At 34.4% G+C, this 23,841-nt stretch overlaps 1 protein-coding gene across 2 annotated transcripts in view; it reads right to left on the bottom strand.

Moving 5' to 3' along the window:
• LOC140159516 (protein PALS1-like) overlaps window positions 1–23,841 on the bottom strand; it is a 179,119-nt gene extending 155,278 nt beyond the window's left edge. Inside the window, exons 1-3 of one of the 2 annotated variants that reach the window (XM_072183038.1) lie at window positions 23,755–23,841; window positions 20,928–21,151; window positions 4,904–5,033 (exon numbers count right to left, since the gene is read on the bottom strand). In XM_072183038.1, the coding sequence (XP_072039139.1) occupies window positions 4,904–5,033; window positions 20,928–21,095 (298 nt within the window). In that variant the 5' untranslated portion in view covers window positions 21,096–21,151; window positions 23,755–23,841. The remainder of the gene's footprint in view (window positions 1–4,903; window positions 5,034–20,927; window positions 21,152–23,754) is intronic. The other variant, XM_072183099.1, reaches the window with a different exon arrangement.

The following is a 23,841-nucleotide window of genomic DNA, read 5'->3' as shown; positions in this document are numbered from 1 at the left end:
TGTTGCAAACAGATATGAGAAAGTCTTTGAATGGATCTTGACAAAAGGTTACAGACTGCAAACAAGTCTAATAATTCAATATTTACATTACTTATATTTAGTAAGAAACAGACTATTTTTGAATTATTTATAGTCTGCATTTTAATGTGTTGCTTTAGAGTCAAAACACGTCTTTTCTTCATCTCTAACTTGTTGGGAAATTATCATTTTTACTCACTATGTAGTCTGGTTGCCTTTGGAACAAACACATGAAAGTAACACCAGCATTTTAGCCGTTTCTCACAAAATTGACACCTCTTTCGCATCAAGATGATGACAACAACAACAACAAAACAACAACATCAACAACAACAACAACAACAACAACAACAACAACAACAACAACAACAACAACAATAACAATTTCAGTTGATCCAAATTTTGCATTTACGAGTTATGCATTACACAGCTCCAAAGACAATGTGTTGTATTTCATTCTGGTGTACCAGAACCTCCAGAACGTAATTCAAATTTCACGATATTTTTCCTAAACGAATCAATCCACAAGAAATTTTTTGTACATAAACATTATGTAGCCAGAGGTTTCCAGTGGCATAAATATCTCAACTTTTTTTTGGACAAAAGTGGGGGATGATGCAGATGCTGTAGATCACGAAATGACCTTTTAAGTGCTGTTTCAGTTAATTGGAAGTAGATTCATAATATTGGGTCAATTGCCTAGATTTTGTAACCACAGCAACCATCAACCACTGTTTTATCACTATAAAAAATCAATTCAAAAATAACAGGCATTAGGCATTGACGCTTGCTGTCACAATATTATACATTTATACAGCAAACAGACAAGCAACAACACAATAAATGGAGATATCTAGTGACAAAAAGCTATTAGATATATACACAAAATCAATGTCATATTATACTACAGAAACAAACTTGACAAACAAAAAGTGAATTCTGAAATTTGCAGAATTATTAAACTGATAAAATGAACAAACTAAGCAAAAAAATGGTTCTAGAACACTTTTTAAAAACAATTTAAAAATTTAGTATATGTTATTACGTCTACATGTTGGGTATATCCCAGTTGTAAGATATTCATGAGTTACACTAGTGTAAAGACTCCATTGAGGAATTAAGCAGATTACGGAATAAAGCTGCTTTTTCCTTCAAAAGAAGATTTCTCTGCTCGTAATCGGCGGGAATTGTTAGGCTTTTACCACTATGCAGTAAAGTATACCTATCTGGTCTATATTGTGTGTGTGTTTAAGAAAAGATGTCACAAGACAATTCTTAAAATAAAATATAGATATTAATCCGTGATGTCATAAGTCCTACCGATTACAAGCTGATCAAACTATAGGCAATTTCTATACAATTTTACATTAAAAGGATGATGTAGTGTTATACTGGTGGATGTTACGAAGCATTTTGTATAAAAAGAAATCACAATATTTTTATGTTGACAAAATGTTACTGTAAAATATTTTTGCAAAATTGAGTAAACATTAAAATAACATTAGTTGCCAATGTTTGTGCTGTCATTCAAAAATGTTTTTAAAACGTTTTATATTAATTAATGATATAACCTAACATTTAAACAATTTCTGGCTACCTTTCTGCACCCTATTGAAAATGTTATAAAAATGTTTTGCATTTGTCATGAAGCTATTTATATTCATTGTGGGATTCTGATATCACTTGCACAGAATGATTTGTTGCATACAATGTACATGAAATCATCAATTTTTTAAGTAATTCAAATGACCAATATCACCGCAAAAACTGTGTCCTTCATACAATGGGATGGGTCATGTACGTCACACAAACGTCACAATTCTGTCAATTCTCTTCAGTGATTCACCTGTTATTTGCAATAATTATCCGTAAATTGTGCCCATAATTATAATACTAAACAGTGGTAAAGTGAGTGTCTGTGATTACACATACACACAGAGAACAAGCTGTCAAGTCACAGCCAGACATATGGTCAATTAACACAATGTGTGTGGACAATAAAGTGTACAAAATATTACAGAATAGACTATTTGTAACTATATTTGAAATAATACAAATTGGCTTGCATATAATATAAGCGAAAATATCCTAAGATTGGATCATTATATTTATAGTTAACTCTATTCGAAGCAAAAATTATATACAAAAGAAACATAGTTCAGAATTTTGATTTTTACACCCCTTTTTGAAACTGCCATATATTTGTAACATACATGTATGTGTAAAATGCATTTATATGGATACAAACAAACCTAGTAGTAAACTGCAAGGAAAGCAATTTCAGAGAATGATAAATTCAAGATATGGCAGATATACTAACATTCTAAAATTTAAAATCTACTGAAGATGGTATGACTCAAACTGTATTCCTTTTTCTTGCTATCTACTGAAGATAGCATGTGAATCAAATATATATGTAAATCAATGATATCCATCCATCACTCTGCTTTTTAAGCACATTAATGTCACCTCTAATATTTCTACACATTCATTTTACTTTACATAATTATGAAAAACTGCACAAACTCATCTTTTGACTCCACATACATGTTTTGTTGAATTATACATAGTTTACTAGCTAAGTACACAATGATCATGGCTAAATTAAGGCAACCCCATGAGCATCTAAAAGGTATGATGAATCTCTTGATGAAGCATACACCATCCAATGGCCCTTGGCGGTGTGCATGCACCGCTCAATAGCCCTCGGCCATGCTACTCCTAATATCGCATCAAGTGTTCCTGTCCCTAATAGCAACTGTTAAGAGGCATACAATGAAGTGTATCACACACTGTGCCATCTGCCCTGACACCACCTCAAGGAGTAGGAAATGCGTGTACAGTGTTTACATGGATAGTCGATCTTGGAGGTTGCGTCTATTAACCAAAACATGTACTCATCCATGAAAAATGGTTGTTATCTATACTATGATTGATGTATCACTTTAAGGCATGTGATTTTCTCTAGGGAGTCATTGGAACAGCTAATGGGCGTAATTTACATTGATATTGAACTGTTTCTGTTCAGTTAGTGGTTGTAAATGAGACCTATCTTTTATTAAAAATATTTCAAATTCTTACATTTCAAATAGGCTGCAATTTTAACACAAATATTTATGGGCAAGTTTAAATGAATAGGTATAAACATGACTATAATTACTTAAGAAACTCTAAAACTGGCTTTAATTTAAAAAGCATTTATAAAAATGGCTTGATCATGGCATCATCATGCCTCTTTTCCATGAATTTTGCTGCCATCATGTTGGTGGATTACAATCGGTAACAGGTAGCAGTGTCCCAGGGACATGTCCACTCAGATCGACTCGCTGAGAATTTTACTAGGGTTCATACTACTATTGTGCTGAAATAATAGTAAGATGGGAGCATGTTTCGCTCAGGCAATAGATTTTCAAAAAATACCTACTTATTTCTTATGCTTTTGTAAATTTACTATTATAGTATTATGAGTTCAACAAAGAATCATTTTAAACAAGAATTGAAGTGAACAGTATGCTAATAGGATTCACATTACCTTTTTAATTACAACATGTAATGTTTCAACAAAAAATGTGCTGACACATTTCCTGATACAAAGATTTCCAATAATCATTATGGACATGGAAATGTCAAGTGTCAAAAATGCTTGACAACGTTCGGCATTTTTAGACACAGTTCGTCACATTAATCCATTTAATCATTGATAAACTATGTCAACTGTCTTTGCACTTTCTTTATTCAGTACTATTTCTACCACCCAGTATTGATGAATCAAACAGCCAATGATAGTTTGTAGAGAACTATGCCAAATTAGAAAGAACTTAAAATTAGGGATTCCATCATGTTTCATAGTTGTTCATCACTGTTTAACAACGATGCGTCCGCGTCGTGTATGTGGTTTCGCTTGGGCAGCTTTTTAGCTTTAGTTGCCCGAGCGAAGTAAACCACACAGACGCGCCGATTCATTATTGAATCCCTTTCAACAATGGACACAAGTTAAATATCGTATAATTCTCATGATTATTTCATGGGAAATGTCAGTTAATCATTGCCACTCAGCCTTACGTACACAGGTTACAGGCATGACGAATTTTACACGCTCACATGTAATGCGTATGCACGCTTGCAGTTGCATTTACGTAAAAGTATTCATCATGGATTAACAATGGTTGGATCCAGTACAAAGGTGTTGGAAGAGTTATTTTTTAATATTCCATCACCTCATCGGACGGATCGAAACAGCTTGTGAATTTTCCCGGGAATGAAATTTGAGACTAGGGTCCATGCCCCCCTCAGAACCGCCTATGATTGGCTCTCAGCACGCGACCCTTCTCCTGTGGCTCTGCCCATTATTATGATCAAATGGTCTCAAACAAAGGGAAACCCTTTAAAACTCGGAAGCCCGGGAATGTATTGCACCAATGACAATTTTGGTTTTTACTGAAGTTGCCTCAATAAAAACCCGATTAGTTCTTACCTGTGTGATATGACACAATATCACACACTTTAGCGCGTGCACTTTGACGCGATACTCATATACATGCGCTATTTGATCCAATCGGACATGCATAGCAACAACGGGACTGATCAATTTTAAGCCCTAGGTAATTCCTTGTAAAATGTAAGATTTGATTAAAATTTGGCATACTTATGATTAAGATATTTATTTGAATTGAAGCATTTGAGAATGAGAATAAAGGTACCGTATTGTTTTTTAGCTGCTGTCATGCATCTATCATCTCATACATGTATAACACGCTACGGTACATCATTATTTTTGGCGTATTTTTTCCTTGTTGTTTTACTTTAAAAATAATGATGCCACCCGTGTTATATCAGACAACAGATGCACTCCAGCAGCTAAAAACCTTTATTCTCAGATTTTTACCTGAGACAATCTCATCCACTTTGGGTAGAAATCCTTCCTCTTTACCCCCCATCACAGAGAATCCAAACCTTTCGTCTGTATCTCCAATGGATAGCTCAAAATAGAGGTCATCATCGTCATCTTGGTAACTCTGTGTAAGAAAGTAAAATATAAACTACTGAGTCAATGGTTTTTAAATATTGATAACCCGAAAAATACACACCTATAATTTGATTATCCAAAGTACAGGATCCTGCTGTAGCAAGATAAAATCTGTATACTTTTTATGCAAAAAATATTTGGATTAATGTTGCAAAGGATTGTTTGGAGAAGTCCCTGTAACAGGGGTGTGAGAGGCCACGTACAGCAAACAGCGTACAATCAGGGTAAAAACGCCAAATATGGGCTGAAAATAAAAGAAAAACACGTAAATTTTGGCAACAAAAAAAGAGGAAATCAGCTGAAAAGAGGAACTCTCACATCCCTGCTGTAAATTATATTTGTGAATCTTCTCAATCATCCATGCAAATGAATAAATTTATATTTTTCCTGGGTTTACCCTTTTTAAAGAAGCTGTAAATCTACTGAAGATGGCATTTACAAACCTACACAGATAATAATGGATATTTTGATATCTATGGCATAATAATTCACAATGCCCTAACAGGAATTTAATATACCTGAAGATAGCATGTAATTCACAATGAAAATACTGAAATATCATAATTCTTATCATACTAAAGATATCATATAAGTCATGCTGCAGATAACTGAAATGTGCTATATATTTGTTTACAACACACATTACAGGAATTTGCTATCTACTGAAGATAGCATGTGCATTACAGGCATTTGCTAGCTACTGAAGATAGCATGTACATTACAGGAATTTGCTATCTACTGAAGATAGCACGTACATTACAGGCATTTGCTAGCTACTGAGGATAGCATGTACATTACAGGAATTTGCTATCTACTGAAGATAGCACGTACATTACAGGCATTTGCTAGCTACTGAAGATAGCATGTACATTACAGGAATTTGCTATCTACTGAAGATAGCACGCGTACATTACAGGCATTTGCTAGCTACTGAAGATAGCATGTACATTACAGGAATTTGCTATCTACTGAAGATAGCACGTACATTACAGGCATTTGCTAGCTACTGAAGATAGCATGTACATTACAGGAATGAATTTGCTATCTACTGAAGATAGCACGTACATTACAGGCATTTGCTGAAGATAGCATGTACATTACAGGAATTTGCTATCTACTGAAGATAGCACGTACATTACAGGCATTTGCTAGCTACTGAAGATAGCATGTATATTACAGGAATTTGCTATCTACTGAAGATAGCACGTACATTACAGGCATTTGCTAGCTACTGAAGATAGCTTGTCCATTAAAGAAATTTGCTATCTACTGAAGATAGCATGTAAATTACAGGAATTTGCTATCTACTGAAGATAGCACGTACATTACAGGCATTTGCTAGCTACTGAAGATAGCATGTACATTACAGGAATTTGCTATCTACTGAAGATAGCACGTACATTACAGGCATTTGCTAGCTACTGAAGATAGCATGTACATTACAGGAATTTGCTATCTACTGAAGATAGCACGTACATTACAGGCATTTGCTAGCTACTGAAGATAGCATGTACATTACAGGAATTTGCTATCTACTGAAGAGAGCACGTACATTACAGGCATTTGCTAGCTACTGAAGATAGCATGTACATTACAGGAATTTGCTATCTACTGAAGATAGCACGTACATTACAGGCATTTGCTAGCTACTGAAGATAGCATGTACATTACAGGAATTTGCTATCTACTGAAGATAGCACGTACATTACAGGCATTTGCTAGCTACTGAAGATAGCATGTACATTACAGGAATGAATTTGCTATCTACTGAAGATAGCACGTACATTACAGGCATTTGCTGAAGATAGCATGTACATTACAGGAATTTGCTATCTACTGAAGATAGCACGTACATTACAGGCATTTGCTAGCTACTGAAGATAGCATGTATATTACAGGAATTTGCTATCTACTGAAGATAGCACGTACATTACAGGCATTTGCTAGCTACTGAAGATAGCTTGTACGTTAAAGAAATTTGCTATCTACTGAAGATAGCATGTAAATTACAGGAATTTGCTGTCTACTGAAGATAGCATGTACATTACAGAAAGATGCTATCTACTGACGATAGCATGTACATTACAGGAATTTGCTATCAACTGAAGAATTTGTAATTCAGGAGTATGTAATTCACACTACATGTATCAGGAATTTGATATACTGAGGATTGCATTTTGTTCAGAAGACACATCAGGAATTTGTTATCTACTGAAGATAGCATGTAATTCACAATACACACATCAGGAATTTTGTATCTACTGAAGATAGCATTTAATTCACAATACACATATCAGGAATTTGTTATCTAATGAAGATAGCATGTAATTCACAATTTACATATCAGGAATTTGTTATCTACTGAAGATAGCATGTAATTCACAATACACATCAGAAATTTGTTATCTACTGAAGATAGCACATTAAATTCACAATACATATCAGGAATTTGTTATCTACTGAAGATAGCATGTAAGTTACAATATACACATCAGGAATTTGTTATATATACTTATATTGAGGAGAGATATTTTTCCATAATATTGGCATGTTTATTTAATTGGGTAAAGAAGAAGCTTTTTTCTTCAATAACTTCAAAAAAGACAGGTTAATTCTGTACCCACTTTGTCAGAATTTCAAAATTTAATATAATTATACCGCTGATTATGAATGCATTTTTACAGAAGAATTTCTCCTGCTGCTAATAGCAACTGAAGTATAATATTTTGTCACTTTTATCTTCTTGACCATTGGTAGCTATGCATTTACATTCCTCAACACTACTTTGCACTGTCCATTTACATTTCATTTTCATAATGATAAGATCTAGGTGACCAAACACAGCTGTTGTTTTCACTGGTAATGCCCTTGGGGATAAAAATATATAACATAATTGATATTTCAAACTAGGTAAGTATGAATATGACTTATTACCAAAGAAAGCAACACTGTGGATTATGAACTTTTAAAATATAATAATAAGACAAAACTTCCAATGCTGGGATAAAGATACTGAAAACCTATAACATTATAGGTTAACATGTTATAAGCTCAGATTATGCTGTATTTGACTATTGGAAAATGGGTGGCAGGTCCAATTTATTCCGAAAACCAAGTCTCAAATCTTGTAATGACTTGCTGATTTTTAAGATCACCCGATGATCACATTATTTTAAAACTGCCTTTCTACCCAGTGAAATATGCACATTTTATTTAGATTTGATAACAAGTCAAGATAAAGTTTATTTGCTGTGAAGTGTACTATATCAGTTTGTTATGAAATTCTACTTTATCAAGCAGAATTTATCTAGGACTATCAGCTTATTGAACAGTATCACACTTTCTCAAATGGAAATAAAATTCCCTTTTTTGTCTCCTAGAAGGTCAGAATTTTGAAATCCTATACACCTGTATAATCCTAGATATCGTTGCTGTTCTGTCAAAACCTTGTAACTCCAATAGCTGCTATGTGTTAGCTATGTACAATAACATAATATATTGTACATATTTAACATCTAGCAGCTATTGGGAGTTACAAGCTTTTGACAGAACAGTGACAATATACTTATTCAATCCATGTCATGTGATCAGGTCAGTGTTATATAAATTTCGACCACCAATCTCTAGCCTGAACATTTAAGTCTATTACAAAACACCATTGTCAGAAATAAAATACAGATAGTGACTTTTAAAAAGAAGATACAACATAGAGCTGTAAGAGTAGACTAATCTAATTTTGTTTTAATTTAATAAAAGAACTACAGTGCATTATGTTTTAGGTATTCACTTTCCTAGTAACATTAATTAAGTTTGCACAACCGGATTGAATATATAAGAACTGGCTGGTAGTAATATACACACACAAATTTAAGTTGCATCTAAAATTCTAATATCTAGGACTTGAAAACAAAGTCAGTTAATAAATATAGGGCTGATCATTACTGGATATTGGCATAACATTTCACTTCATGATACATAAATATATTGCGACATTTTCTTCAATTGTGCATGTCTTGCAATTTTGTTTTATTGATCAATTTAATCAAACTAAAAAATCTTACTTTTTCTCTTCCTTTGGCACTCATAGAATTAGGCTCAGAAATTTTTAGGTGAGAATCCGAGACAAGACTCCGTTCTCGCGGAGATTTTCCAGTACTGATTTGTGTGAATCTAAAAGGATTCTCGCAGATGTTTTAAGCCTACACACTACAAGTTAATGGCTGAGAATCTAAAGATTTTCATAAAATGCTGTTTTTGCCAGAATCCAAGTGGATTCTCGCAAGGGTGGTGAAACAGAATTCTACTCCTCAGCCACCTTTAATTTGAGAATAAACAATAGGAATTTTTGTTTTTACTATCCTCTAGCTGCCATGTGACAGACAACAGGCAGGTCCAGGGCTGGGCAGGTCCAATATTTTGCACCAGCATCCACCACTCATTCTTCTCTCTCTCACTGGGTCAGATGGTGCAGGATTGCGCTGCTGTGGTCTTCACAAGAGTACGCCATCTACTTCTATCAAAAGCCAAACGTGTTGCAAAATACATTCCGTGTGATGAAACGTTCTTCACATCATTTGTCCAAGGTGTTGATGGATGTCCCCTTCCACAATGGCCTTCCACAGCTCCCTGAAGAATCTGCTTCTCAACTCCACCATCCTTTCTTACAATGTGGCCAAAGTAGCGCAATTTCCTCTCAATGATGGACTTTCTGATGTTTAAGTCTGTGCCAATCTTATTCAGGACCCAGATATTTGTCTTCTTGTCTTTACAAGATACTCCCAACATACTCATTATTAGTCAGTTAAATATTATTTAAGTAACTGAACACTGTTTTATTTAGCAAAAATTAAGTTACCATCATTAAAAACTCCTCTTTTTCTGAAATGAACGAAATGTGTTTACCGTTTTAGTTGCGTGTACTGTAATCTCACTCGCGTATTATGCTCCAGAACATGTTACATACTCTTCCGCGATGATGTGGTTGCTGCCATCTACCATGTAATAGATGGCAGGCAGAAACCAATAAAATTCAGCACTAACAAGTTAAGGCCCGGTCACACTATGACGAATAGGGGTGAACGGCAAGCGACGTTAAGCTGCGAATTGCAATTTTGAATTTACCGCCACTCATCATGGGTTGCCGTTAGTTGTCGCTGACGAATCCGTCAGCGACCGCAGACGGCCGCAATTATTCGTCGGGAAATTTTCAACATGTTGAAAATTTTGTGATGACAAAAAAGTAGTTGTGATTCCGTTCAAATTTCGTTGGAGACAGCAACCCTCATTTCTTTGACGTTTCCATACCGTGGGAAGCCGTCTCTAGTCGTTTTGAGGTCGTCACAATTTCGTTGGTAGTCGTTGTCGCGTCCATTGACGAATAACCTAAGCGGCGGCGACGTCACATCTCGAACCCTAACGACACGTTGCGGCAAGCAACGAAATTGTAACGATCTTGGTGCGACAGTGACTTGCGAATTTTGTCCGAGAGTGACGGATATTGTTTGCGAGTATCGTTTGCAGTACCTGCGGCATTGAAACGGTGGTCTGCGATGGGTTACGATTTTTAAGCGATGGTCAACGATTTTAAACTTTTTGTGCGATTCATGAGATAGATATATGCATTTGTAGGATTGTAGAAATTAATCAAGTCTTTTTTTTATGGTCGTTGACAACGACTACCAACGTAAATTGTGACGACCTCAAAAGCGACTAGAGCGGCCGCATGCGGTATGGAAACGTCAAAGAAATGAGGGTTGCGGTCTCCAACGAAATTTGAACGGAATCACAACTACTTTTTTGTGGTCACACAATTTTCAACATGTTGAAAATTTCCCGACGAATGATTTCGGCCGTCTGCGGTCGCTGACGGATTCTCAGCGACAACTAACGGCAACTCACGATGAGTGACGGTAAATTCTAATCAAGTCTTTCTGTGCGATGTTTGACGTATTATTGACGACAGTTCGATTTCAATAGACTACCAGGCACGATGCAATTTTAAAGTTCATATAAAAAGAAAATAATATCAATAATAATCAAAAATATTAATATTTCTGATTATTATTGATATTGATGATAGTATTTCTTATCATTATTGATATATTAGTTTGGATTATTATTAATATTGATTTTCATATTTTGATTCCTATTGATATTTATATTAATTTTTTTGATTATTTTTGATATGTGTAAATATTTTTTATTATTATTGATATTGATATTAATATCTTTGATTATAATAGGCCTAATTGATTTTGATATTAATATCTTTGATTATAATAATTGATATTGATGTTAATATATTATTGATATATAGATATTAAAAGTTTAGATTATTATTTATATTGATTTTACTATTTTTTATTATTATTATTGATATTTATATTGGTTTTTTTATATTATTATTGATATGTGTAATATTTTTGATTATTATTGATATTGATGTTAATAATCCTGATTATTATTGATATAGATAATAATTTTGATTATTATTGATATTGATTTTACTATTTTTGATAATTGTTCATATTGATGTTAATATATGAAGAGTGGGAACGCCAAAGGGGACTATACGACCCGCACACACACAGACTTTGATGTCGGCTGCTGAGTCACGTCATCATCACCGCAATCCACCGTCAGTTGCCGTTCCTTGCCGCAAGCAAATCTGCTGCCAGCCGTCTGACCTCGTTGCTTGTTGTCGGGCTCCGTCGAGACTTCGTCACTCATCGCCCAGACAACGTCCGGATTTGGTCGCTAGTCTCCGTTTCCTGCCGCATCATCTCGTCCCTTGCCGTCGTGTTGTCGCTAAAGGTCGTTCCCACTCGTCACCGAATCTTGTTTTTGCTCTTTTTGTCATCGCTTTGCCGTCAACATTTTTGATTTTCACGTTCGTCACCTTTCGTTGCTTATCGTCCGTCACAGTGTGACCGGGCCTTTAAGCCACAGCCACTGACTAAGAATTTCTTTTCTTATCTCAAAAGGAGGGAGTATACTGTATATAATTATACATGATATAATAATGAAATCAAATAGAAATACAATAGATTCATTTCCTGTTTTCCTCTGTTCAGGATAACTAATGTAAAAATGCATCGAATGATATAATTTATTTTTATTTGAGAGTTGAGTGAATATTTAAGCAATCAAATCAAACCATTTTCTTTGAACACCATTTCTCAAGCCCTGTATCTTTTCTAATTTCCTAATTGACATTTGTAATTTTTTATTTATAATTTGATTTTTATATTACATTTTGTTAAAATATCAGATATTTTTCTTGACTTTCCAATCATTTCCTCCATAATATTAGTATTTTTCTTGTCCAAAAATAAATAGCACTACATGATTTTGGTGTTTGATGTTATTTTTATAGGGGCCTATATTATGGAAAATAACAAAATGTGAAATTATGCACTATATTGCAATGATAATAAAAAACAATTTCACTGTATGTTTAAATTTGTGAGTTAATTTCCTTTTCTATATTTAGATATTTCAATGACAAAAATAAACTATGGGCTATTCCAGTTGAAATTCATATACCCTATGGAAGACATATGACCTTAACCTCCCACACAAGGGGTGTATCTTTTAAATGGAATCACCTATTCAGATAGCTGCATTTTCCAGGATCTGTGATTTGAAATGTACACACTCCGTATTGGAAGATTAAGATCATAAGGGGTGTAGGGATTTCAACTGGAATAGCCCAATGCTCCTATTTTAACTGAGAGCCTGTAAAAGAATCTGTTTGTATTAAAAGCAAAACATCTTTTTATAGTTATACTTTACATGTATTTTTAGATTGTATACACATAGCCTTGGACATTACAACAAATAAACACACCTTCTTTTACCAATTCCCACTATTCATCCTATCTATATTTTAGCTACCGTTCAATTTTGTAATATCATCAATTATAATACATTAATTTCCACAGAATCATAGACAAAACATGTTTTGATGGTCTATGACGGGATAAATGTTGACAAACGACCAAATAATGCATGTCTTATCACGCTATAACATATTTATACACATATCTCACATGGAAAATGTGCTATCTTTGTCACAAACTGTAAATCTGATGAAAATACATCTGGCTAATTTATTTTGTAATTTAACCATCTGACAAACATGGTCGGAAGGCTGCTGGTCAAAGCAGACAAAATTATTCAAAATTTATATATAAAATAATATTTATATTGATAAAAAACCCAATGACACAACTATGTTTTTTAGGATGTTCTTCATCACTCAAGTCAGAAAAATACATTCAATTTTAAATCAACTAATTCATCACTTACTGTAGAGCTTAGAGTACACAATTATGCTGCGAGTCAAGATCTGACTATTTTTGTACATGACTATTTTGTATTTCAGTACAAGTTGCCATGGTAACATGCAATTTGCACACAGGCTGAGAAGCATGAGTTTGTTTATTTTAGAAATTTGAGTGAGCATAATAGCATTAGAGTATTACACAGGTTCCTAGGAAAGCAATATTTTCATGCTCGCAAATAATAGGCCTTATGTATTAATTTTGCAAGGAAATAACATGCGCTGCAAAAGCCTGCAAAATGATAATTCTTTTCAAATCGAGATAATATTCTACTATACAGTAGCTACAGTATTCACTTCCAGTTCTACAGACCCTCAAGTGAATAGTAGTCAAAATATGGTCTTAAATCTACAAAATCACCTATTATGCTAGTCACGTCTGTACAGTACATAGAAAATGTCTGTTTAAGATAATCAGTATTGCATCGAGGAACATGCATGGCTGAAGCAGCCACCAAGCCCACCAGGGTGGGCAATTGGTCATGATGTGTCTCATCTAGCACTATAAAACCAGTGCTGGCATAGCAAAGATATTTTGAAGGAAGGTCTTTGAGGACTCATATCATTTCAAATATTTTTTGTTTTCAAAGGTTTATTCAATACTCAATACTTGCTTACTCTGACAACCCACTATAAATAATGAGGGTGATTATATTAGCATTTGAAATGATGGCCATTCTGAATAGCATACAGACTTGTCGATTGTCATGGTTACTTGTACATAAGCAAGTGTATGTGACCTCAATTTGAGGAGAAAACGGACATTAGCCTGAAGGGTCATTAATCCGGAAAGGGTTTAAGTTATGGTTTAAGGCATTTTATGTTGGGTTAGGATTAAGGGGCATCAATTCTGGGGGACAGGGGGGGATATGTCTCCCAAATCTGAAAAAAATGTCCCATTTCTTATTCTTTTCAGCCACGTTTTGACACTTCAGGCCAAAAGCCCCTCCCCCCATTTTTGGGGAGGGTTATATGTTTAGGGTTAGGATTAGGGCTTCAGTTATAGGTTTGGGTTAGGGTAAGGGTTTGGGTTTACGTTATTGGGTTATATAAAGTTATAAAGTGAAACTTGTTTTGTAAAAGTGAGTCCTGGTCATGACTAAATTGAGGTGAACCAGTTTGCCATTAGACAAATCTTTATGGTACATACATGTACATTCTCTCACAAAGCACCCATATGTCAGCAATTTGCATCAGTTTCTCAGACCAGATCTGACACAGATTAGACAAAATGAAAAATTCACCACTGAAAATATACTTACTGTAGTAGCCATTGGTAATTTAATGATTACAACACAAATAATAGTCCTCTGAACTGCTTATCATCCAGACTCCGAGATGAAATCACAGTATACCATACCATCACAGTTTGTACATTGTAACTGGCACAATTTCCATTTACAAATAAAATAACATATTCCTGAACATCACCATAAGTATATTCCTCCCACTGCTTACATGTATTTTGGTAAAAGTCAGAGAAGGGTGGAGTTGTCTTTAATGTATCGACTGATCAGTGCCCAAAGTGGGTAATTGCAATAGCTGCCCTGTGAACATTTGGCAATTTACACACAGTACTCATCTACACATGGCAGCTACTCATGGCAGCTATTACAGTTACCCACTTCTGGCACTGAGTAGTCGGCATGTAGTTACCATGTTAAACCCACATAATAGGAGGTTAAAGTACACTTGCTATCTTATCATGCATCTTCATCATCATCCACTCAAGATCAATTACACCAAGCAGGTGCCACATGGTTACTTGCGGTATGTAGATGTAGATGCATGACTTTAAGAAGCTCTATTTACTTTGAATACTTCATTAAATCTACTAAATCAATAACTACAAATTAACTGAAGTCCAAAGCTGATATCTACTGATAAACAATGTAATATGGGTGGACATCTATGTGCTTATCTTGTCTCTTACTCAGGCTCTTACTCTGTTTCCAAAAATTCTTAAACTAATCCAAAATAAAAATAATGATTTGTGTATAACCTACCTTGAGGCAGTAAAGTCAACTTTTGTGATTTCTTTCTTCAACACCTGCTAGTTTTTGCAGGAATCTGTTTGGCTAGTTGGATTCCTTGCGTCATTTCCTTTCTGCAAATGTATACTTCTATACTTATCCTCATTATGTTAAGAGATACAATAAAAACAACCTTTTTTCTAAATTACTACCTCAGTAATTTAAAAACAATGCCAGAAGATTATAACTAATCCTAATCTCAAAATGTTCATCTGGATAATTTATTTCCGATTTTGAAATGATCTGAAAAGGTACATTGTCAGTCAAGTTAAGCCATATACAATGCTTTTATATTTAACATTTTAAAAACTAAATGCCACACAAATGAAATGCCTATTTTGGTAATTTTTCAAACCCACACAAACAAAAAATTTCTATCCGATGAACCTTTTTTGAAATCTTATACCCAATGACCACCTTTTTCCAAAATAATATACCCAATGACCCCCTTTTTCATTTTGCTTGTACCCAATGACCCCCCTTTTTAAAAATAATGTTTTGTACCCAATAGGCCCCTACTTCACGATGCTGGTAGGCACATACCCGTCACTTCTAAAGTTGAGTGCCCCCGGGCTTCAGTACCCCCTCCCCGGCTTTAAATGCACCATCTTTTGTAAAAACATGACAAAGTAGCCGGACACTGTGTTAATGTCATTACATTCACCAATCAATCTTGTTAACCTATGACTGATGAGGTTTGATTGATTGGGATAGGAAGACCACAACCATCCTGTCCACTGGACATCTTCTTAATCTATATATTAGAGCCTGTAAATTACAGCCGGCCCACTTGAACTAATGATTTATCAGTTAGCCTTTTAGACAGGGCCGTAGCAAGCGGGCGGCCGGGGATGCCATGGCCGCCCCACTTTTTGAGAAATTTGTTATGTTTTTCTTTATATCTTTATTTCAATGTTGGCATATATTTGTATTTTGGCCGCCCCACATTTGTGATGGCCGCCCCACATTTTTCAACCTTGCTACGGCCCTGCTTTTAGATCTAACATGCATGTAATACCCAGTATTGTAATTTAATATGAATATTTTTGACAATCTTATCTAAATATTTCTTGTTCTAGCAAAGCTATTTTATATTACTAGTGCATTGTTGTTGTTGTTGTTGTTTATCAAACTGAAAATTATAATGCATGATAATCTGAAAAAGAAATGTCAAATTTGTCTTTCGAAAAAAAAAATTAAAAAAGAGAGTTAAATTATGTAGGATTTTATCCATGTGGAACAAATGCAGTTTCCAGGCCAGGGTGCCAAAACTGGGCCCAGGTATCCAAGCCCTTTAAAAACATAAATGAGGATATATTCCTACCAGCCAGCTTTATGCTTCTGTGTCTTAGACGATGTCCAGACAAATACAGCACTATTTGTTTTGGATTAATTAATTTTAAAAAATATTATCCTGTTTTGCCAAATGAAACATAGCTACATGTAAATCCTAATCCTTTAGTTAGTTTTAACTGGCAATAAAAGTCAAACTCTACTATTTTTGCAATTTGAGGGAAAATGGTCCAAAAACATGCAATTTTGTTACAATTGTAATCACAAAATTGTAAGACTTGGCACAAGTCTAAGCATTCAAAATATATAGTATAGGGTAAGAGTTAGCTCATTAGTGCTGCATTTTTCTGGAATGGGGAGTAGGGCCTGAGCTTGGACCATTTCCCCGTTACCCCAACCATAAGTGGTTCATATCTTTAAAAAAAAAGTTTGATACATTATTCCGAATACAAACAAGCCTTTTCAGAATGATTACAATTGTAAGTCATGTTGATTATTCATGCACATAAAATTGTGAAAAAATGATACCTCTGACCATGCTTACAAAATGTATTTTTTTCAACTATTCAAACATACATATACATGTGCATATAGCTGTAAATGTCAGCATGATAAAAATCTATTTTAGCACAGTATTATGCAAATTTAAGGAACCATCAAAATTCAGTATGCTAGAGCAGAGTCTACACTATTACATGGGGATTCTTGTTTCTAAGATTGAATTGCTATTCCCTATGTTTATAATGTTTTTAAGGATAGTATTTTCATTTTGGTGCTTAATTTTTTTTCATTAAAAAAAAATCAGGTTATTTCATGTACAAAGTATTCTACATGCTTAGTGAAATAAGTGTTGTATGAACTGGTTAGAAAGACACCAATAACAGTAGTCTCTATAACGAGCTGTGAAAATGTGTCCAAAGAAACATCTGTTGTGGCACAGTCCTTCCCTTCAAAACTGATAATGACATTCCAATAATCAGAATTTGTTTCTAAATTATTATATAATTTAAAATTGAATTTGAAATCTGGAAGAATATCACATTTTTTATTAAGTTGTGTTTTTTTTCTTTGAGTTTTAAAGATGTTCAAAACTGATGTAAATCAGAGATATTAGCAGTGGCAACGCTACATAATGTTGTTATGTCATCTTTTAAAACCCAAACTAAAACATGTTAATAACATTTAAAAATCATTTTTGTGTTTGCAAGGACTGTAATGAAATATATTTTTCAACAAAATATCTATTTCAACCACCTATAAATATCACTTCGCTAGTAGTTTGATGTAAATGCCAATAACAATACCATGCAAGTTTTCTATTTAGCCACCATAGTAATGCAATCTCTCTTTCAATCCAGGCATCAGTATAAATCTTTACACTGTGTTACACATGTACATAGTATCATCCATATGTACACATATCAAATATTGTATTTTATGGTGTAGGCCTAATCAATACACATTAGAGCAGCATCAATCCATCTTGAAAAGCGTAGGGACATTTGGCACAATTGTTTAACACCCCCCCAAAAAAGGGGGCACATCCCCATGTTCCCTAAGATTGGCACCCATAATTGTTCATGTAGGCATATTCAATCATGTATTTGATTTGGAAAATATAGCATAATCAAATGAAGCTTTAGTATGAAGTGAATTTTTAGTTCTAATATTTTCGAGGCTCCAACTGAGTACATGTACAGATGTACAAGTAGAAATTTTGAGGGTGGCTAATTATGAATTTATGGAAAAAATAGTGGAAAATAACAAAACAAAACTTGGTCTTAAAGTGACCAGCTGGTGACTGCAAAATAATAACTTCACAACATTTTACTTATAGTAACAGAAATATTTATTTTATCCAAAAGACTTTTAAGGCCAAAAAAAAATGTTTGTTTCCTGTAGCAGGTCAAAAAAGTCAAACGCGAAATTTATGCGTTTTTTTATTTTTATTTTTGTTATAATCCATGTCTTCAAATGAAAAAAACAAACCCTTTTTTGCTGCAAATTGGAATGGAAATTTACAGTGGGGTCAGTCTTTGTCGAAACAGATTGAGTGTACACCCACCCTCTTGGATTTTGCTCTCCTTTGGCTCAGGGGTACCTTTCATGGATCCCTAGGTGAGGTCACAAGAAAAAATTCAAATTCCATTTAGATTTGCATGAATGGCGGCAATCAAAGTTTGGCGACCTCGACCAAAATTGTGAATTTAAGGGGTCCAAATGACAAAGTGCTCTCTTTGAGGGGCACTTTCTTCGTAATTGAATCAGTTGTGATCCTCTTTTTGAATGTGGTCACTCACTGGCTGTGTCTGAAATACCTAATGCCAAAAAAGATAGATTTGAATTTCGTTGGGATTTCAGAGGGGGTCAAAATCAGCGTACTGTTCAATCAAATTATCTTGATTTTGAAGGACCCATGATAATGTCACAGTGCACTTATAGGTCCTAATTATGTTCAGAATGGATTAACCATATGCCAATGTCTATGAGCAATTCAAAAAAGAGAAATTTCTAGCCCCCTACAGAATTTTAGGCCACCCCTAAAGTGGTTCAGCCACAAATGGCACTTAAAGTCGGCAAATTTTGACCCCTAATAACTTTAGGTGTACACCAGATATGAATTTCTAGTCTTTTGCATCTGAAAGAATGTAGTTTAATGTTACTAGGAACATAAGATTTGTTTTGTATTTTTTGTGTTTTAGTATTAAGTTGACGCTTTCAAAAATAGTCATTTTTGCCTAACATACCATGCATACAGGATACGGTACAAAATGCCAATTTTAGTATGATATTTTTTATATTTTTGATCACTTTATAGCCATTTGTATTATTTATCCTGATATTTCAAGTTGCTCTTGAGTCAAGTAATAAGAAAAACTACTTTCTAATCCTCTGTATGGATTTTTAAGGGGGTCAAAAATGCACTTCCTGGCAACGATGCACATGCAAAGTACAGGTTATGGGGTCAAATTTTCAGAATGCTCCCAAGTCCCAATTATGTCAAGTAATATATCAAATTACTCAGTATGGTCATGAGGATTCCAAAATGTATAGTTTGTTATGTGTCAGACCTTTCAGGAGGGCGCTATGACGAAAAATGTTCATAGGTCAAAGACCTTTTGAAAGTATCAAAACACAAAAATACAAAACAAATCTTATGTTCCTAGTAACATTAGACTACATTCTTTCAGATGCAAAAGACTAGAAATTCATATCTGGTGTACACCTAAAGTTATTAGGTGTCAAAATTTGCCGATTTAAGCGCCATTTGTGGCTGAACCACTTTAGGGGGGCCTAAAATTCTGTAGGGGGTCTAGAAATGTCTCTTTTTTAATTGCTCATAGACATTGGCACATGGTTAATCCATTCTGAACATAATTAGGACCTATAAGTGCACTGTGGCATTATCATGGGTTCTTCAAAATCAAAGATAATTTGATTGAACAGTATGAAGTGCTGATTTTGACCCCCTCTGAAATCCCAACAAAATTCCGAAATCAATCTTTTTTGGCATTAGGTATTTCAGACACAGCCAGTGAGTGACCACATACAAAAAGAGGGTCACAACTGATTTAATTAAGAAGAAAATGCCTCTCAAAGAGAGCGCTTTGTCATTTGGACACCTTAAATTCCCAATTTTGGTCACGGTCGCTAAACTTAGATGGCCCGCCATTCGAAACGAAATTGAATTTGAATTTTTTCTTGTGACCTCACCTAGGGGTCCATGAAAGGTACCCCTGAGCCAAAGGAGAGCATAATCCAAGAGGGTGGGTGTACACTCAGTCTGTTTTGACATGGACTGACCCAGTGGGTCTCTCATATTTCTTCATATTCAAGAATATTTATGATCCCCTTTCAACCTGCAGATTAAAAAAGTATTTTAAAAATGTGTGATGTTTTCTCCAGTAGTTTTTCACTAAGCTCGTTTGTTGCGTGATGTGTAAATGTTTACTCCAGTAGTGTTTTGTATTATTTTTTGTGATTTTTCCGTTTTTTTTTTTCAAAAGTGAAAAAAAAAAAAATCTAAATGCTTATAAAAAAGCTGTCAAAAAACGAAATGTCTTGTGCGCTTACAGAAAACAAACTTGTTTTTATTTTTGGCCTAATCAGTAGTTTTTATTTTCTCCATCCAAATTTGACCAAATATTATAGGTTGTCCCTCTCAGTCTGCCCTCAGTCTGCCATCCCTCTCTGGTTAACCCCTTATTCTTACCTCACTTGCTTCCCATATTCCGTTGGGGATCTCCATAGGAACCTCTTCATCTTCCATCAGAAATGCATGATTATAATGTGCTACTAAACCTCTTCCGTCCATCTTCCCTGCTTTATCACTTAATTGTGATTCCATTTTTAATTCTCCATTCATAGCATTGGTGGCCATCTGATGTGACTCGATCTTGGAGCTACAACGAGTCCTGAAGAGTGCTGACGATGATCCTAATGTCATGTAAAATAAAGTGTACAAAAAGATTTTAAAAAACAACAACAATAATTTTGTAAGGTTTCAATCAGGCCTTCTCGCCTTATAATATCAAGTACCCAGTAATAAGTATGCCTGGACCAGGAGCTAAAATGAGCTCCTGGTCCCAAAGATGGCTCCTGGTCCTATAGTTTGTAGTGTAAAATATTGGCCACACCAGGAGCCGTGATCGTCGGCTTTTCATCCCACCTACATACAATGTACAGTATAAATCATCAGATTTATAAAGTTTACTTTGAGTGCTGTTAAGGGCTGGGGTATGAACGTTTGGACAGTATTTATTTTGGGACATTAGAGCACATCAGACATATCGAATTGCATTCTGAATACGAAGAATGTCATTCTGATATCAAATAATTTTGATTTTTTGAAATTCGCAATTTAATACACATTTTATGGCAAATCATTAAAATTGATATTTTTGATATTTAACAGTACTTGAAGTAAACTTTATTAATCTGATGATATACTTAAAGTGTATGTAGGTGGGATGAAAAGCCGACGATCAATTGAAAATTTTGACCTTTCGTATTGAAGATATGTTTTTTTTTAACAAAAAAAAAAAAAAAATTAGGTCTTTTTAGGAAAAAATCCATATCTTCAATATGAAAGGTCAAAATTTTCAATTGACCGTCGACTTTTCCTCCTGCTACATACACTTTAAGAATATGTCATTAGATTTATATAATTTACTTGAGGACTGTTTTATATCAAAAATTTGAAAAATATCAAATTTTTATAATTTGTCATAAAATTTGTATTATATTGTGATTTTCAAAAAATGAAAATTATTTGATATCAGAAAGACATGCTTCATATTCAGAATGCAATTCGATAGGTCTGAGGTGCTCTCATGTCCCACAAAAATACTGTCGAAATGCAATAAACGCTCATTTTAGATCCCTTAAATATCAAAAATATCAATTTTTAATCATTTGCCATAAAATGTGTATAAATGTTGCGAATTTCAAAAAATAAAAATTATTTGATATCAGAAGGACATTCTTCGTATACAGAATGCAATTCGATATGTCTGATGTGCTCTAATGTCTTACAATAAATACTGTCCAAACGTTCATACCCCATCCCTTTTAACAAATATTACAGTTAGGTTGTTGCTTGTAAAGTCACTGGGTGGGCACGCTTATAGGGGCATGGGCGGTTAATGGAACAAATACAGTACCTTATAAATTTGCCACTATAGCCACCCTGCTTTGTTCAGGGTCTTTGCTCCAGCTGAGCAGCTTTTTCACTGTATGTGTGTGCAAATTTAGGAGCAAATAAGAAATATAACAAAAATATATTTGAAATTCAATCGGTGAGGGTGGGTATGATACATTTTAATTGGCCTAAAACCTGCCCCCCCCCCCCCACTCAACACAGTAAAGTTGGTATTTAACCCATGACCCATGTGCTACCAAATCTTTCACAGACCCCTTGGCTTTGCAATTATTTTTCATCAAATCAAATTTAGTGATTTAATTTATCCCCCCTTTTCAGTGTTCGAAATACCACATGCATACATGCACAACTTTTGCATTCATAGTATACATGTAACTTTGACTCTGTGCATGTAGAATTTTGCCTGTGCATGTAAAATTTTGTGAAAATCAGCCAATTTTTAGGACAAAATCAGTGTTGTGCATACAGTTTATTTTGTATTTCGACCCCTGTCCTTTTTCATGCAAAATCAAGGACAAATTTTTTTCAATGCTAGAATTTCAAACACCTTTTTTCAATGACATTCAACCTGAGACGAATATAACTATACTCGTCTCAGACTCAATTACCAGATTTTTCCAAAGGCAAAGTCAAAGTACCCCTTTTATTCCAAATTTCAGTACATTGTCGACACTAGTGCAAATTAATAAATACCGTACCCCAAATTTTGCCAATTTTGTGGTGCTCGCTCCTGAGTACTGGTTTTAAAAAGAAATACCCAGGGCTGCCTTTTCCACGATATTTGGTAACATGCATGGTTTATACCAAAATGTTGAGTGGGGGCCTAAATTTAGAAAACATGTTTTTCTTCAGATTTGTTTGTATACTGGTACTCAGTTCCAATAATTGAAACTCCCGGCTCCGACCGGACTCAAACGTTCGAAATTTGTAGTTACTATAACTGACATGGTACCATAATAATACACATACTAAAATTGATCCGATGATCGCAACAGAAAAATGAAAATATTTTTAAAACGTAAATTGTTCAAACTGCAACTTCAAGTCTGATTACTAACATCTGTCTCACATATCGCTGACTCATTCAAAAATCAGAAAACAATTGTTATTTAATCAAATGCAAAGGAAAAGCACACAATGAAACAAATGTGCATTGTTATGATTATATACAAACACACAACTTGGTTCGATCTGCACAGCCATGCCCATTCATCATTCATGCATTGCCCATGCCATGCACAACACAACAGAATGAGCAGTGCCAGAGATCGATGACTCGCTTGCAATTGCATGAGTTGAAAAGTAAAACATTTTGTCACATTTTCAGCTGTCATTCCTTGTTAAAATATATAAGATCGATGCACATTATAAAACTTACCCACAAAGTTGCATTTGACGAACAGAAATTTTGCTATTCCGAATAAATTCCAATATTGACATCTACATTAAATTTCGTGCCTGGTTT

This window comes from Amphiura filiformis, chromosome 1 (genome assembly GCF_039555335.1).
Source record: "Amphiura filiformis chromosome 1, Afil_fr2py, whole genome shotgun sequence".
Lineage (NCBI taxonomy): Eukaryota > Metazoa > Echinodermata > Ophiuroidea > Amphilepidida > Amphiuridae > Amphiura > Amphiura filiformis.
The sequence above is the reverse complement of the archived record's forward strand: the minus strand, read 5'-3'. Positions and strand labels throughout refer to the sequence as shown.